The sequence below is a fragment of the Eriocheir sinensis genome, unplaced genomic scaffold (assembly GCF_024679095.1).
Source record: "Eriocheir sinensis breed Jianghai 21 unplaced genomic scaffold, ASM2467909v1 Scaffold7, whole genome shotgun sequence".
Taxonomy (NCBI): Eukaryota; Metazoa; Arthropoda; class Malacostraca; order Decapoda; family Varunidae; genus Eriocheir; species Eriocheir sinensis.
In genome coordinates this window covers 347,501-365,355 of record NW_026112053.1, presented here as the reverse complement: position 1 = coordinate 365,355, position 17,855 = coordinate 347,501, and the positions used below count along the sequence as shown (strand labels likewise).

Sequence of the window (17,855 nt, the reverse complement as noted above, 5' to 3'; positions counted from 1 at the left end):
CGAATTAACACTAATAAAAGCCCACCGTGGTTTAATAGCGAAATTAAACAATCAGTCAATGAGAGAAAATTGTTTTACAGGTTAAAGAAAGAACAAAGCACGCCCGAAAACATTAGACTTTATAATGATGCCAGGCGACGAGTAAAAAGACTAGTAGGTCAGGCAAAGCGTAGATACGAAGAAAATATTGCAGCCAACTGTAAAATAATCCGAAATCTTTCTTCAGTTACATAAACAACAGAAAGGCGATCAAAAGTGGTATTGGACCTTTAACAAACAGCGACGGTGCACTAGTGACTGACAGCCAACACATTGCAAACCTCTTAAACAATTACTTTTCCTCGGTGTTTAATACTAACAGTCTTCCTCTCGCTACCACCAACACCAGTACTATTGTAAATCTCGAGCATGCATTGCCTAATTTTGAAATAACAACCGATGAAGTCCTTAAAGCTCTCCATTCACTTAAAACAAATAAAAGTCCTGGACCTGACAAAGTATATCCAACTCTGCTGAAAGAAACAAAGAGCGAAATACTCTCCTCCCTCACAACCGTATTCAATATGTCCTTGCGACAAGGCATCGTCCCTTCAGATTGGAAAAGGCTAACGTGACACCGATTTTCAAGAAAGGAGACAAAAAGTACCAGGTAATTACAGGCCCATTAGTCTAACTTCGGTTGTAGGTAAGCTACTTGAGGGCATAATTAGAGACAAAATTGTGAATTACCTTGAAAGCCACTCATTGATTGGGGACTCACAACATGGCTTCCGAAACAAAAGATCCTGCCTATCAAACCTATTAACCTTTTATAACGACCTCTTCACTGTTTATGACGTAACCAAATCACTGGACGTAGTCTATCTTGATTTCCAGAAAGCGTTTGATAAAGTCCCGCATCATAAATTACTTTACAAATTAAAGCAAATAGGTATTGACGGTCAAGTAAACCAATGGATCGCGAATTGGTTGAGCAACAGACAACAAAGAGTAGTGATTGACGGATTTAACTCAGAGTGGGCGCCTGTCACTAGTGGCGTCCTCAGGGCTCGGTCCTTGGCCCAGTGCTCTTCATTATTTACATCAACGACGTGGATGTTGGACTCAATAACCGCATTAGTAAATTTGCAGACGACACAAAGATTGGCAACTCGGTTCTCACTAACGAAGACAGGCAAAGCCTCCAAGAGGATTTGCACAAAATTTCAGCTTGGTCGGATAGATGGAGATGCCCTTTATCGTAGACAAGTGCCAGGTCCTTCAAGTTGGAACGAGGAATAAGAATTTCTAATACAAAATGCGCGGCGTTAAACTCAAAAGCGTTCAATGAGTCAAAGACTTTGTGTTCAAAATCGAGTCAAACATCAAATTCTAACATAAATGAATAGATTCAGAAAATAAAGCGAAAAGAATGTTGGGCTTCATTAAAAGAAACTTTGTATTCAAGAATAAAGATGTAATACCCGCTCTACAACAGTTTAGTCAGACCCCACTTGGAATATGCGGTACAGTTTTGGTCTCCCCACCATGCAAAGGATATTGCTAAATTAGAAGGTGTTCAGCGTCGGGCAACGAAAATGATCCTTCCTTGCGCAACAAATCCTACGAAGAAAGGCTTTCTACCCTTAACATGTTCTCTCTTGAGAAACGTCGCCTGGAGGAAAACTGATCGAATGTTTTAAAATATTTAATGGTTTCACGAATGTAGACAGATCAACATTGTTTATGATCGATGACACTTTGCGCACGAGGAACAATGGCGTAAAACTCAGATGTAGACAAGTAAATTCAGACTGCACCAAATTTTTCTTCACCAACGTTGTAGTGCGAGAATGGAATAAGCTTCCACCGTCAGTGGTCCAGTGTAACACGATTGACTCCTTCAAAAATAAGCTCGACCGTCACTTCCTTCAACTTAATATCAACTAGAGTAGAAATGCAACGTTTTGGAGTCTTCTGATTAATGTAAAATCACTTAGGTTTAAGGACAGACCACCAAGTCTGGACCATGGGGTCTGTGTGGTCTGATTTTCTATGTAAATCTATGTAAATCTCTCTCTCTCTCTCTTTTTTTTTTCTTTTTTTTTTTACGTTGTTGCCTATTGCGCCGGTAGGCATCTTCCCGGTGGGGCCTGATGGTCGGCCCAAGGCTTCTTCCAGGTGGGGCCTGATGGTCGGCCCAGCCCGTTCTGGCGCAGGCGAGTGTTTATAGTGGCGCCATCTTGCATTGGCTCATGCTGCCCCCCGGCACTCGTTCTTGATTCGCTTGGACGGCTTCCTCTAGAGTCCAGGTTGATGGGTGGTCTTCAGGACAGCATGTGGGTAGTTTTAAGCTACTCGGCGGTGACTGAAAAATCCGAGTGGTAGCGTGAGGATTTGAACCCGCGTCGTCCATCACGCGGCGAATGTGGGTCCAGTACGCTATCACTTTGGCCACCGCCTACCCTAAAATTCTCTGGCACACACCCATACACACACACACACACACACACACACACACACACACACACACACACACACACACACACACACACACACACAGTATGCTTCCCCGGCGTGGTCATCATTTGTGACCCTCACCTAACAGCAGCAGTTTGAGAGGCTCAGGGTTATTTAAACTCTACTTACCACACCTACGACAAGGCCCTGACCACCCCTTGAGTCTGTCGAGGCTCTCTGACAGCCTCAGAAAAAGCCTCAGAAAAGGACACCCTCAGAAAATTTTGCGTCGACTTGCTTCTCCACCCTCGCCTCTGCCATCTCCTTCCACCCGACGCGCCTCCCACCGAGGACGGTGGCAGGCTCCCCTCCTTCCGTTGGGCTGCAGGAGCAGTCCAAAGAACATAAGAGCATACCAAATCACCGCCGCTCCTTACATGTGTAATGACATGTAATCAAAGAGCAGGAAATCCGCCTGGTGCTTGGCGTGGAAGGCCATGATATCGCTGTGGCTGAGTTGGCCCAAGTACTTGGAGTCGAGGCGGCTGGCGTGGAAGGTCCTGTCGGACGCGGGGAACCCGTCCACCAGGTCCGTCAGCCCGAGCCACTGGAGGAGGTAGTCCGCGTCCTCCTTCAGATTTTCGTATTTGCCGATAAAGTCGTGGCGCACAGCGCACGGCTGGCACAGCTCGTGCATGGGCCGCCAGTGTTCGTTCCTCTGCTCCGGCGTCCCGCGCCCCGCCTCGGAGATGAAGCGAATGAACTCTGCGAAGGTGACGTTGTGGCCCCCCCTGTAGGCGGCGCCCCTGGTACGCATGAAATAGACAGTTATATGCATACATAGATAGAGATAGATAGATTAGAAGATAAATAGTTAGGTAAATGGATGGAATGATAGCCTATGGATAGATAAATAGATAGGTTGATTGATAAATAGATGAATCAAATTAACTAACGAGAGGTTATGATGTTTCGCTTCAAGTTGGCGATGGTCCTTTGAGGCGCAGGCATGAAATGATATTACACACATGAGAGCATACTCAAGTATCCGGAATTTCCGTTTACCCGGCGGCACCTCTGAATCACGCGATTGCCGGGTAGTGGTTTTACTGTACAGAGAACTGACTGACGCACACGACACGACGATCAAAGGAGACATCGAGAGGCAGCTCGCACAACACAGGGAATCCCAGGTATGATTAGGCCAACCTAGAGTCAACATGCAGCCATCCTACAGTCGACCTACAGTTAACCGACAACCAACCTATAGTCAACCTACAGTCAACCTACAGTCAACCTACAGTTAACCGACAACCAACCTACAGTCGACTTACAGTTAACCGACAACCAACCTATAGTCAACATAGTCAACCTACAGTTAACCGACAATTAACCAACAGTCAACCTACAGTCAACCTACAGTTAACCGACAACCAACCTACAGTTAACCGACAACCAACCTACAGTTAACCTACAGTGAACCGACAGTTAACCTTGAGTCTGTTTTATGAGGACCTTACCTGCCCCACTTGCCTCACCTGTACTTTGCCTTTATCATGCCAGCTATTTTCTTGCTGAAGTAATCAATTTGGCTTTGAAAGACAGCCGCGGGATGCTGATCGGGGGTCTCGAGCTTGTCCCTGAAGGCAGATAGCACCCGCTCCAGGGGGTGACGAACCATCAGGAACTTCTTGTAGGTTCTGAGCTTCTCTTCTCTGTCCTTGTTGGCGGCCAGGCGGGGCAGAAAGGCGTGGAGGGCGTACCTGCAGGAGACATTCTGGTTACTCTTTTCTGGCAACTAAGGAACAGCTGGCGGCCACTTCATATGTTAGCCAGGATGAATGGGAACAGATTGACATGAGGCAGTCGAGAGTGAATGCTGTACTCTGATAACAGTTACACCACTAGCTCTGGACAGCTCGGTATTGATGTCATAAACACCAGCCGCCATGGCCCTCTAACTTCGTCAAGGAAAGGTGGTTATAAGCTAATATCTATCTGGTAGTTGCAGCCCAGCGGTTGAGAGCTATTGGTAATTCTTTGTGTTTCCGCAACGCTGTTACCTGATATCCTTACACAGCTTTTCTGTAGACATCCAAGGATGTAAAAATATTCTATAAAAAAAAAGCCGTGGGGGCCTAATACATACCTGTCCAGCGTGGTATCATTGATGCCTGTCATCCTCAGCCACACTCTCTTCCAGCTTGAACTTGCGACCTGTTGGAGAAATCATGCATCTCTGTGGCATGCTGCAGCATTCGCATGCAGATACATACATGGAAATAAAATGGAGTCTGCAAAAGAGCATTCACCTGCACATGGCTTGGCACCCTGAAAGCCTTTGACAGGATCTGGCACAAAATTTTGCTTTCTAAGCTGCCTTCCCACGGATTCTATCCTTTTCTCGGTACTTTTATTTCCAGTTTTCTTCCAAACCGATCTTTCTCTGCTGTGGAAGACGGTCACTGTTCTTCCCCTAAACTTATAAACGGTGGTTTTCTGAAGGGCTCTATTCTATCTCTCACTCTCCCTCTTATTGTCCATTGATGATCTTTCCAAAAGATACTGTTCTATCCACTCCTATGCCGATGACTCTACACTGCTCAACATCTTTCAACACAAGGCTCACAAAACAGGAATTTCAGGATTTGAGACAATGGTGTGGAACGTTTAACCTCCAAAGCTTTGGGAATTTTCCTATCTCGTGCCTGCAGTCTCTCCCCTGAACAAAACAACCCAACCATACACACAAGGAGTAGAGGTTGGGGTCGCAGCAAGAGCCTCGACCCCAATCTGGTTCTGCTGTTAGTCTCGACTCGGCGTCAGGCTTCACCGATGCATCCGTATCGGGCGAGCCTGCCTGACTGAAGAGAATGTGTTCTATGGTAAACTCAACTCCGCATTAGACCAGTGCCCCTCGGGACACACTCTTTGTCTTGGGCGACTTTATGCTAATACTGGCACTGACAGGGTTGGCTGTGGTCCCCATGGTTCTGGTACCAGGAAGACAAACGGCCCTCCTTTCCTAAACTTTGCAGGATTTAGAAGGTTCAGAATTGGAGGTTCTTGGTACCAGCGACCAACGCTACAACGCTTGACTTAGTATAGCAAAGCCCACCTCTCACCATGAAAATAAAGCAGTAGATCACCTCACTCCGTCATGACGCGTGCGGGCCGCCGCGGAGCTCCCTCCCTCCCTCCCTCGATCGTGTCTTACCTTGGGAACGAAGCAGTAGATCACTTTCCTCGTGTCGTCATAATACATGCGTTCCATCGCCCGGTGGACTCCGTCCGTTGGGAATCGCAGCCTCTGGCAAGTGTCCTGGACGTGCCGCTCCAGGGCGTCGCTCCGTGCCTTGGCGCCCAACGCCCAGACCGGAGACACGTCTGGCAACAGGAAGTGACTGTTTAGCCTCGAGGCGTTCACTAGAGGGCAACTATTTTACTCTCAAGGCTTTAATCAATACTCCTACTTCTCCTGTGCTTGACTGAACTGATTTTTTCACTGTAGAGTAAGAGTATAGCAGTGCAGCTAACCAGGGAGAGGGCGACCACATGCTGTGTTTGGGACGGTTACAGGCAGCTGCTTGTCCCATCCCCGACTCGGACTCATCCTCCACAAGACTGAAGCGGCGGCGGAAAACACCAGCAGCGCCGCCACGACCACCGGCACCGGCGAGCACCAACCGCCGCGACGCATGGCTGACGATCTGCAAGGAAGTGCGTCACTGCGGAGGTCGACTGCCAGCCCCGGGTCAGCGTTCATCGAATGTTTACCGCAAAGAAAATGACGAATGTCCAGTGCCATCTCTGGTCGACGCCCGCCGATCACGTCACGTGTGCCACTCAAGGAACGTGGCGGATGCACACTGCCATCCCAAGCCAGGAAAGTCTTGGGAAAATTTATCGTGGCTGAGTGGTCAGCGTGCGGGTGCGGCGTCTAGGAGGGCGCAGGTTCGCTTTCCGACCACCGCTACACACAAACTCGCAAATTTTCAGTTATCGCCGAGTGGCCTAAGACTACCCACAGGCTGTCCTGAAGATCACTTGTCAACTCGATCTCAAGATTCTCTCTAAAAGCGAATCAAAGATGAACTCTGGGGGACAGAATGAGCCAAGCAAGATGGCGCCACTATAAACACTTGCCTGCCCCATAACAGGCTGGCACCGACCACCAGGCCCCATCAAGAAAGCCTGCCGGCGCCATAGGCGAAATTGAAAATACTTATAGCCATGAGTTTACTGACAGCGTGGGCAGGAATAATATGAATCATCTTAGTAAATCGCCACGTGTCAATGGGAATAATAATCATAAAGGTATCAAAGTTCATTACACGATCCGCAGAATACTGGAAAGCAAGACAGATTCCCTGCGGGGCCAAGATTCACTGAAGGTTACACGTAAAAGCAATCCTGGAAAGAATGTCGAGCCACAGTGCGTGAAAATTACAGGTGAGGAGTAGGCGTCTCGGTGCTAAGAAGGATCCCACTTCAGTCTTCTATCAGTAAATAATTGGGGCATTCAGGCATGGTAATAACTTTACCTACTTTGCTAATGCCGCTTCGATTACTGCCATACTGACACAGCAAGTGACCCATTACGCCATTATATACCACTGTGACACAGCTGACGGTGCTATGACTTACTGTCTTGGTATTAGACTCACAGTGAACATAAGAACATAAGAACATAAGAACGTAAGAACGTAAGGAGTCTGCAAGAGACCGGTTGGCCTATACAAGGCAGCTCCTGTACACTCAACCCCACCTTACCTCACCATCCATGGCTTTATCTAACCTCTTCTTGAATGTATCTAAGGTATTGGCACCCACAACATGGCCCCCAAGCCTGTTCCATTCGTCCACCACTCTATTGGTGAACCAATTCCTGCCTATGTCTTTGTTAAATCTGAATTTGTCTAACTTAAAACCATTGCCACGCGTCCTACCTGGCTCTTTTACTATCAAAATCTTATTGACATCCCCTTTATTAAAGCCCCTCATCCATTTATAGACTTCGATCAAGTCTCCTCGCAACCTTCGCCTTTCTAGAGAGTGTAGATTTAACTGCTTCAGCCTCTCTTCATAAGGCAAATTTCTCACCCCCTGAATCATCTTTGTCATCCTCCTCTGTACAGATTCTAACATCTTGATATCCATTCTATAGTAGGGGGACCAGAACTGAACTGCATAATCGAGATGAGGTCTAACTAGTGCTAAGTAAAGTTTGAGGATGACTTCAGCGCTCCTATTGCTTACGCTCATTGAGATGAAACCAAGTACTCTGTTTGCCCGATTTTTAGCCTGAATGCATTGAGCCCTAGGACGGAGGTCAGCGCTCACTAGGACTTCTAAGTCTCTCTCACGCCCAGACCTACTTTTGGAGTGCCATTTAACGAGTAATTGTGTGAGGGGTTATTCCTACGTACACTCAGAATGCTACACTTCCCGACATTGAATTCCATCTGCCACTTCCCCGCCCAATCATATAGTCTGTCAAGCTCATCCTGGAGAACGGTAGCGTCCCTGTCTGATTGGATTACTCTACCGATCTTGGTATCATCTGCGAACTTGCTAACATCACTACTAATTCCTGTGTCCAAGTCATTGATGTAAATAATAAAGAGCAGAGGACCCAGCACCGACCCTTGTGGGACGCCACTCGTAACACTGCCCCATTCAGATTTTTTACCATTGATTTGCACTCTCTGCTTCCTACCACTAAGCCACGCCCTGATCCAGTTCAAAACTTTCCCATCTATGCCGTGAGCCTGTAATTTTAGTAATAGCCGGTGATGGGGAACTTTGTCGAACGCTTTACTGAAATCTAGATACAATATGTCATAGTTTTCATCTCGGTCAACCGCCTCGATTACTTTAGTGTAGAAGGACAACAGGTTAGTAAGGCAAGACCTACCCTTTGTGAATCCATGCTGTGAATCATGAATTAAACTATGCTTTTCTAGATGGTCCCGAATGCTCCCGGCTATAATTGACTCCAACATCTTTCCTACAACTGATGTTAAGCTAATTGGGCGATAATTTGAGGTGGCTGACTTGTCTCCATTTTTTAAAATCGGCGTCACATTAGCTACTTTCCATTGATTGGGCACATACCCAGAATTTACCGACATCTTAAAGATATCGGTAAGCGGGCCACTGAGGACCTCCTTGCACTCTTTCAGCACCCTTGGGAATACTTCGTCTGGGCCCGGCGATTTGTTTTTCTTCAACCTACTAATCTCATCCTGGACTACTTGCCTAGTGATGATCACATCCCTCAACTTGTCGTTCCCTTCGCCCTCATATACCTGAACTCTCTCCGGAATGGTTGTTAGATTTTCCTGCGTGAAAACTGAGAGGAAATAGTCATTCATCATTTGGCTCATATCTTCTCCATTCTCAACGAGCTCACCTGTGTTAGTTTTCAACGGTCCAATTTTGTCCCTTGTTTTCGTTCTGTACAATATGAAGAAGCCCTTGGGATCGCTCTTGGCCTCGTTGGCTACCCTAATCTCATAATTTCTTTTTGCTAGGCGGGTGTTCCTCTTCACCGACCTGGATAGCTCAACATATCTACCCCTGAGGTGGGTTTCTCCGTTCTTTATTTTCCTATAAATTCCTCTCTTTAAGCCTATCTCATGCTTGAGTCCGCGGGTCATCCATTTGGGGTCGTTATTTTCCTTCCTACGTGCTTGGTAAGGGATATGCTGTCTCTGACCCTCTGCAATTACTCTAACTAAATTATTGTAGGTCATTTCTATATGATTCCCCTGTCTTTCCGGCTCCAGCCTTGAGATCTGGCTCTCATCCAGCCCTAAGGTTCCCCAATTTACCTCCTCAAGGTGTCTTCTGAGCCCCTCATAATCAGCTCTTCTAAAGTCAGGCACCATCACAGGGTTGAGTTCATGGGTCACCGCCCAGTCTAATTTAAACCTAATTTCCTTGTGATCACTGCCACCTAATTCTCCCCCAACATCTAGCTCACTGATCATATTCTCGTTGTTAGTCAGGACTAAGCCTAAAATGTTATTTCCTCTGGTGGGCTTAGTCACTGCCTGCTTGAGAAAATTATCATGTATTACTTTCAGAAAATCCTCAGATTCTAGATCACCCACCACACCTTCCCAATCTATATTCCTATAGTTAAAATCCCCCATTATAAAGACATTTTTGCTCCTGCTCGCCCTGCCTACCTCTTGCAGTAATATATCAGTGTCCTGCCTGCTAAGGTTGGGTGGCCTGTAAAGAACCCCTAGAATTAGTTTGTCTTTCCCTTTGTGGACGTCCACCCAAACTGATTCTGAGTCGCCATTTGTTTGAACAGAGTTGTTAGCGGAACATTTAAGTGTGTCTTTAACATAAAGTGCCACCCCCCCTCCCCTTCTTCCCTTTCTATCTTTGTGAAACATCTGATAACCATCTATTTCATACTCCGACATGAAGTTTTTGTTTGCAGTATCCACCCATGTTTCCGTGATAGCTATAATGTCGAATTTCTCGACACATGCTTTCCCCCTCAGTAGATCTATCTTGTTCCTGAGACTCCTTCTGTTGGTGTAATAAGCCATTAGCTCATCCTTTCTTACATCCTTTCGATTACTCCTGCGCCCCCTAGTCCCAGTCTGCGATACATAGCCACTGATGACAGGCCCTCCCCCCTCGCCTACTCTAAAAAATCCTGTAGGGTCCTTCACATCACTCGACCATGAATACTTCACATCCGCCACTGGGCCGTGGTCGCTTACCTCATTTTCATCTACTCAGGGTCTTGGCTTTTGCCTGACTTCACTCTGGCTGCAACCTTTGCATGTGTTTTGAATATATTTTTCCTCTTCGTTAAGAAACAGCATCAGCTACTCCAAGTCAGCTTCATCTGCTGCGTCAACCCGATGTCACTCTTTGTGGCAGAGCGTGCCTCCAGGATCCTTGGTTCCTGACTGACTCATCAGACGCGTTGGCTCCTGAAAAGAGTGCGTGCATTACTACGGCAAGCACACAAAGGCGATACCACACAGCCGTCCCCTACTTCTGCTTTAAAGATGCGTCACACACGACCAAGGTCGGTTGCCCATATCCACAACGTAAACAAACCAGTCGCCCTGTATCCATTTGGTGCCATTTCCGAAAGTAATGGCTGCTGCAGCTTGTGCTGCTGTTATCCACGTTATGGACGTGTTGCTGCAGCTAATTGGAAGGAAAAAGCGGTTGTGGGCACGATCATGGCTTCAAAGACGGGAGGACAGGAGTACTGACCCAAACCCCGTCAAAGAAGTGTGCTGTGAGGACCGGGAGTCCTTCTACAATTTTCATAGTGGAGAAAGAAGAGTTTTTAACTATTGGAAATGGGGCCCCACTCATATCCAAGCAAGACACCGGAAGGAGCGAAGAGCAGCAGCAATCATGAACCATCCACATCTTTTTAAATTCTTTTTGGCAAAGTTTTCATGTGTGGTCCCTTAGCGCGGGGTGTTCCCTTATCTTGTAGACAAAACAACTCTGCCAATCCATTTTACGATTCTCTTGGTAGGCCATCTTCCACTACTCGTCTTCTACTCCTGTCTACTGCCACTGCTGTCGTCTGTTTGTTTACATACAGCCGCGCGGTTGCTCGTATCCCCAACCGTTTTCCATCCGTACGGACAACCAACAATTCGCTCCCGGTTGGTCGTACGGGCAACCGCTGATGCCCGTAGCCCCAACGGTTGGAGGAAAACGGTCAATGTGAGACCGCCTTATATCGGTAGCCGTTCTGTATCGTCTCCACCAGTTTTATTTCGACCCGTTCAGATGCCACCCAAATGAAGTCACCAGCCCAGACTTTTACTTAAGCATAGACTAGGCATGTTTCAAGCAGGAATGGGGAACAGCTGTGTGTTATCGAAGAACATAATTTGCTCCTTCGTCAACTCTGCTTCCCTCCCTGACTCTTTATCCCCTTGAGTTCCGCCACCGTGATTTTTGCTTTCGAGGAGGTGGAGATGGCGGGCTTTTTGTTCAACATCACCTTTTTCCCTCTGCTCTAAGAAAGGCCGAGCACCGCTGACCTCGCCGCTGCCAAGCCTCATCACAGCCACCCGTAGTCGGCCCCGCGAGCATCAGACTCGTCCTCACTGCTGACTTCCAAATATTCATTTTTTTCCTCATTTCTGCTGTAAAACCCTCATCCTGTTTGACAACCTTGGCTTGCTTGCGGCAAATACTTTCAAGGCTGCAAATTATGGATCAGCGTTATTTTTATTATTATTATTATTATTATTATTATTATTATTATTATTATTATTATTATTATTATTATTATTATTATTATTATTATTATTATTTATTCTTTTGCAGCAGAGGAAGCAGCTCGAGGGAAAAAAAAGCCCGCTAGAGGGAATGTCTCGGAGGAGATAAATCTTGACATGACCTGCGGGCGGGGAGGCAGACGGCGGTTCAGAGGCGTTCCTGGAGTATTTGGTGCCCGGGGCGGAGCATAATTTTGCACTCCCCTCCTCAGGTGTGTGTGTATATATATATATATATATATATATATATATATATATATATATATATATATAGATTTGTGTGTGTGTGTGTGTGTGTGTGTGTGTGTGTGTGTGTATATATATATATATATATATATATATATATATATATATATATATATATATATATATATATATATATATATATATATATATATATATATCTTTGACTGACTGTTCTTCTGAACTTGCTAACTGCATGTCTCCCACCCTCCTGCGGCCTCGCCTCACACGACTTTCTGAAATGGCGCCACTATAAACACTCGCCTGCACCATAACGGGCTGGGCCGACCATCAGGCCCCACCGGGAAGAAGCCTACCAGCTCAATAGTCCGCAACGTAAAAAAAAAAAAAAAAAAAAAAAAAAGATCATCCCTATACTGTCCAAACCCTCTACTACTACTACTACTACTACTACTACTACTACTACTATTACTACAAAAAATGATACCTCCACCCATGTTTATTTTCCCGACACATAATCATGGAGGGCTCCATAGTTTGGAGGTCATTAGTCCCAACTCTGTTCGCTAATGACTGTGGCATCCAACCATATCACTAATACTACCTGACACTAAATCACCTATCATCTATTACGTCTAGATCCCCCTTTCCTTCCCTACTCAAGTCACTCCTGACCCACCCTAATGTCACTCTCCACCACTGTGGCTTCATAGTCCATATTGGAGATGTTGGTGGCTTTTGGGCCAGAGTGTCTGGTGCCCCTGAGACATAGGATGGCCGACCTGAGCAGGGAGAACGAGAGGCTACACCTCATCCAGGCGACAACGTGGCTCCTTGGCTGATGCTTCTTTTCTGAGATTAGTTCCGCGAGGCGTGCGTAGAAGCATTGGGCCCTGGGACCCATCCCGCCGGATGTGGTGAAGACGAGGGGGGTGAAGCTGCCCTGATCCACATGTTTGATTCTTTCACCGTATACCCTTGTCTTCTCCTGCTCGTTCCTGTGGTGGGCGGCTTGCAGGGGCAGCTCACGGTGACAGGCAGCCATCGGGTCGAATATCCGGATGTCCATGAACGTCCGCTGTCCGCGCACCCAGAGTCCGCGGGCACTTACATCAACCCGTGCCTCCTGTGAGGTATTGGCTGTCCTGTACCGAAGGTGTTCGCCGTCCAGGGGAAGCAGTGCCGGCTCGGTAGTGACGTCTTGGCATACCTCCCCGAGCATGCTGGCTGTCAGATCCCTCACTTCATCGTGTCGAATACAGACGAAGCCTCCTTTTTCACATGTCATGGTGTGGGTGACATCATTTGGTGATCCACATGCACAGAGATCAGGCAGTCCCTCAATCGGCCAGCCATATCTCAGAGCAATGGCGTCGACAAATTCTTGTTTGTTGAGGCTGAAGCCCTTTGCTCTGATTGGTAATGACGTTAGCCAGTTAGAGGCGCCTGCCTCCTGTGCTGTGTGTATTTTTCTACCCATTTCTGTGGACAGGTGGTGTGTAAGACGGTCCAGCTCGTCTTTTTGGGCCTGTTGCCTTTCTTCTGAGATTTTTCTTTTAATATCTCTTATTTCTGTTTGGTCTATCTCGCCCTCTGCCTCCTGAGCGATGATCCTATTGATGAGTGACCTGGTAAGGCTGATGGAGTTTTGGTTCTCCTTATCTGCCAGCTTCTCAGGGTTGGTGATCCCCATCCCACCCAGTCTTGGGGGAAGTGCTAGCATATCCCTCTCCTCCTCCCCCAAAGCATGATATTTCACCAGCGCCGGCAAGAATACATTCTTGACGGCATTTTCCAGTGGTCGGAGGAGTGGACTGATGCCGGGGATGGTGCGCATCAAGAACGTCCACCGATGTTAGATGCCGTGGGTGTACGCTGAATAGGCAGCGTGTGGCTCAGTCTTGGCAATGGCAGACAAAGCTTCTATTTCCTTCACCCATTCAGCTGCTTCGTCTCCCACGTACTCCTTCTTATATACCTCTGTCCCGATCACTGCACCTAAGTGTCGTTGTCCGTCTTTTGTCACAATGACGCCACTTCCTCTAAAAGTTTCTGCGGCATGATCATAATGTTCAGGTTTGACAATAAGAACAGACTTGGTGGCGTTAGGGATGTATCCTATCTCAGGGCCTATTACTACTATTACTACTACTACTACTACTACTACTACTACTACTACTACTACTACTACTGCTACTACTACAACTACTACCACTGCTACTACTACTACTACTACTACTACTACTACTACTACTACTTTTACTACTACTGCGACTACTACTACGACTACTACTACTACGACGACTACTACTACTACGACTACTACTACTACTACTGCTATTACTACTACTACTACTACTACTACTACTACTACTACTACTACTACTACTACTACTACTACTACTACTACTACTACTACTACTACTACTACTACTATTACTACTACTACTACTACTACTACTACTACTACTACTACTACAACTACTACTACTACTACTACGACTACTACTACTACGACTACTACGACTACTACTACTACTACAACTACTACTACTACTACTACTACTACTACTACTACTACTACGACTACGACTACTACTACTACTGTGTAGGCCTGAGACAACGCCCACGGCAAACCAGACGCCTCTCATCCCAATTCCATGGCCTACCAGCATCACGCCCACTAAACGAGTCTGGGCGGAAGGAAGAATGCGGAAGAATGGAGAAAACTGTGAGGAAGGAACCGTGGAGGAGGAGGAGGAGGAGGAGGAGGGGTGAGGTGGGGACGGAGGTAGTGGTGGTGGTGCTATTTGTTAAGAGAAATGTATCAATGTTTTTTTTTTTTTTGGTTTGTGAAGTTAAATCTCTTTCTTCTTTTTATCTATCTATCTATCTATCTATCTATCTATCTATCTCACTCATACTCTCTTTCTTTTCCTCCTTCTCTTCCGATTCCTCCGACTTTTCTTACTCTTTCTCTCTCTCTCTCTCTCTCTCTTCTCTCTCTCTCTCTCTCTCTATATATATATATATATATATATATATATATATATATATATATATATATATATATATATATATATATATATATATATATATATATATATATATATATATATATATATATATATATTTATGTCGCCAGGGTCAGATGAACTTTTCCCCAGGGTAATAAAGGAATGCGTAACTGAAATAAGTGGGCAGTTAACAGAAGTATTTAGGAAGTCACTAGACACAGGGGTGGTGCCTGTTTCATGGAGGCAGGCACACGTTATTCCAATATTTAAGAAGGGAGACAAATCTTCTATGGAGAACTATAGGCCGATTAGTTTGACGTCAGTTATACGTAAAACGATTGAGTCAATAATAGCTGATAGTATTAGGGACCATATAGACCGACATAGTTTAATTCACGACTCACAGCATGGGTTTACTAAAGGAAAGTCATGCCTCACTAATCTTATATCCTTTTACAATAGAGTATACGAGGCAGCTGACAATGATGAGAGCTATGATGTGGTTTATCTTGATTTTAGTAAGGCCATCGATAAGGTACCTCACCAGAGACTGTTAAATAAAGTCATGGCTCATGGGATAAGAGGGAAGGTATCTGATTGGATTAAGGCGTGGATTAGCGACAGGAAACAGAGGGTTACCATTAACGGTAAAAAATCCGAATGGGGTAATGTTACCAGTGGGGTTCCTCAAGGTTCAGTTTTAGGCCCGCTTCTATTCATTATCTACATCAATGACATAGACAATGGGATAACTAGTGACATAGGTAAATTTGCAGATGACACCAAAATAGGACGCACTATTAGGACAGGGGAGGATGCTAGAGCACTGCAGGAGGATCTCAACAAACTGTCAGCTTGGTCAGAGAAATGGCAGATGAATTTTAACATCACCAAGTGTAGCGTACTTAGTGTAGGAACACGCAACCCATTACACGGGTATAGTTTAGACTCTACAGCGATAGGCAGGTCTGAGTGTGAAAGGGATTTGGGAGTGTTAGTGAACTCTGACCTAAAACTAAGGAAGCAATGTATTAGTGCGAGGAATAGGGCTAACAGGGTATTAGGCTTTATTAACAGGACGGTAACCAACAGGAGTGCAGAGGTCATCCTCAGACTCTATTTAGCGTTAGTTAGGCCACACTTAGATTATGCTGTCCAGTTTTGGTGCCCATACTACAGAATGGACATCAACTTGCTAGAATCAGTTCAGAGGAGGATGACCAAGATGATTCAGGGGCTGAGGAACCTCCCATATCAAAATAGGCTGAAACATCTAAACTTACATTCACTAGAGAGACGAAGAGTGCGGGGAGATCTTATAGAAGTATTCAAATGGGTCAAGGGTTACAACAAAGGCGATATAAGTAAAGTACTGAGAATTAGCCAGCAGGATAGAACTCGCAGTAATGGATTTACATTAGAAAAGTGTAGATTTAAGAGAGATATAGGCAAGCATTGGTTTAGTAATAGGGTTGTGGGGGAATGGAATAGACTCAGCAATCACATAGTTAGTGCAGGGACGATAGCTTGTTTTAAGAGTAGACTGGATAGCTACATGGACGAGGACGACAGGTGGCAGTGAGGTGTGGGTGCAGTAAGGAGACGGGGTGCTGCATGCGTGCCTAGTACCGCCGGTATAACGAGGATCAAGACTCTACCTGTAACCCCTGTAACTACACCTCACCCACCGTGAGTAGTGGGGGGGATTCTGGAGCTGCCCTGTGTAGGCCACCCGGCCTCTTGCAGTTTCCCATGTTCTTATGTTCTTATCTATCTTAAGCTTAGTCTCTCTTCCTTTTTCTCCTCCTTTTCCTCTTCCTCTTTCATCTCTCTCTCTCTCTCTCTCTCTCTCTCTCTCTCTCTCTCTCTCTCTCTCTCTCTCTCTCTCTCTCTCTCTCTCTCTCTCTCTCTCTCTCTCTCTCTCTCTCTCTCTCTCTCTAAATAAATAAATAAATAAATAAACTACGGGAAGGCTAATAGCATCTACCACGCTGCCCACTACTAAACTTATACTGTTACTGTTTCTTGATGCCAGTGAAAGTTTTACACGACCTCTGCGCCTTGAACGGGAGAGTCACCCATGAAAACCCGGTTAATCATCTCTGTGGCCTTGAGGAAATAGTAATGGGAGCCTGAGACGTAAATATACGGACCTAAGCTACCTCCTTGTACGAACCTTCACAGAACCATCGACAACACCCAGCTGTCACCTTCTTCACCACTAAGGGTTGTATTGTAAGACATTTCACCGCCTAAGAACACACATTTGACAAGGCTTTCGTAGGAGGTGTGGGCATTTCCAGGAGTATTTTTACGACCCTGGTGGTAGTTTGACCCTTCTTCTGTACCAAAAACCTGAAGAAACACTCATTAGAACCCTAGTGACCCCCTCTTTTACCTTTAGAAAGAGCTGATGTGAGAAGCGAAAGTCTTATAATACTGGCCTAAATATCCTCGGTCTATCCCTAGCTCAAAATCTCAACTGGAATCATCTCTGTGGCCTCGAGGAAATAGTAATGGGAGCCTCAGACGTTAATATATGGACCTGAGCTTCCTCCTTGTACGAACCTTCACAGAACCAACGTACCTAACCTAACCTATAACCTCTTCTAATCCTGTAACGTGATCAGAGCCAAATTATACTTACGCGAGGCACAGCTACGGCGCGGTATTAACCTTCCTCAGTGTATGGCTATCGTTCGTGGCAGTCTCTCATTGTTCTCGACCGTTTCCTCCTTTATTTTCACTTTTTCCTGTCGCCCATATCCCTTCCCCTACCTCACCGCCCGACTCGCCCTTTTCCTCCCTTCCGCGTGCCTCCCTCTCCACCTCACCGACCGACAGCTTTTCCTAATTACCCTCACCCGCGGTCACTTTCCTCCTTGTGTCTGTTGCGCGCATAGGAAGG

At 46.0% G+C, this 17,855-nt stretch overlaps 1 protein-coding gene across 1 annotated transcript in view; it reads right to left on the bottom strand.

The window, feature by feature from the left end:
* Nucleotides 1–2,872: 2,872 nt before the first annotated feature.
* The window catches only part of LOC126993946 (carbohydrate sulfotransferase 13-like), a 16,964-nt gene continuing 1,981 nt past the window's right edge, over nucleotides 2,873–17,855 (bottom strand). The window contains exons 2-6 of the mRNA XM_050853174.1: nucleotides 5,657–5,826; nucleotides 5,186–5,299; nucleotides 4,589–4,656; nucleotides 3,978–4,202; nucleotides 2,873–3,245 (exon numbers count right to left, since the gene is read on the bottom strand). Of these exons, the coding sequence (XP_050709131.1) occupies nucleotides 2,873–3,245; nucleotides 3,978–4,202; nucleotides 4,589–4,656; nucleotides 5,186–5,299; nucleotides 5,657–5,826 (950 nt within the window). The remainder of the gene's footprint in view (nucleotides 3,246–3,977; nucleotides 4,203–4,588; nucleotides 4,657–5,185; nucleotides 5,300–5,656; nucleotides 5,827–17,855) is intronic.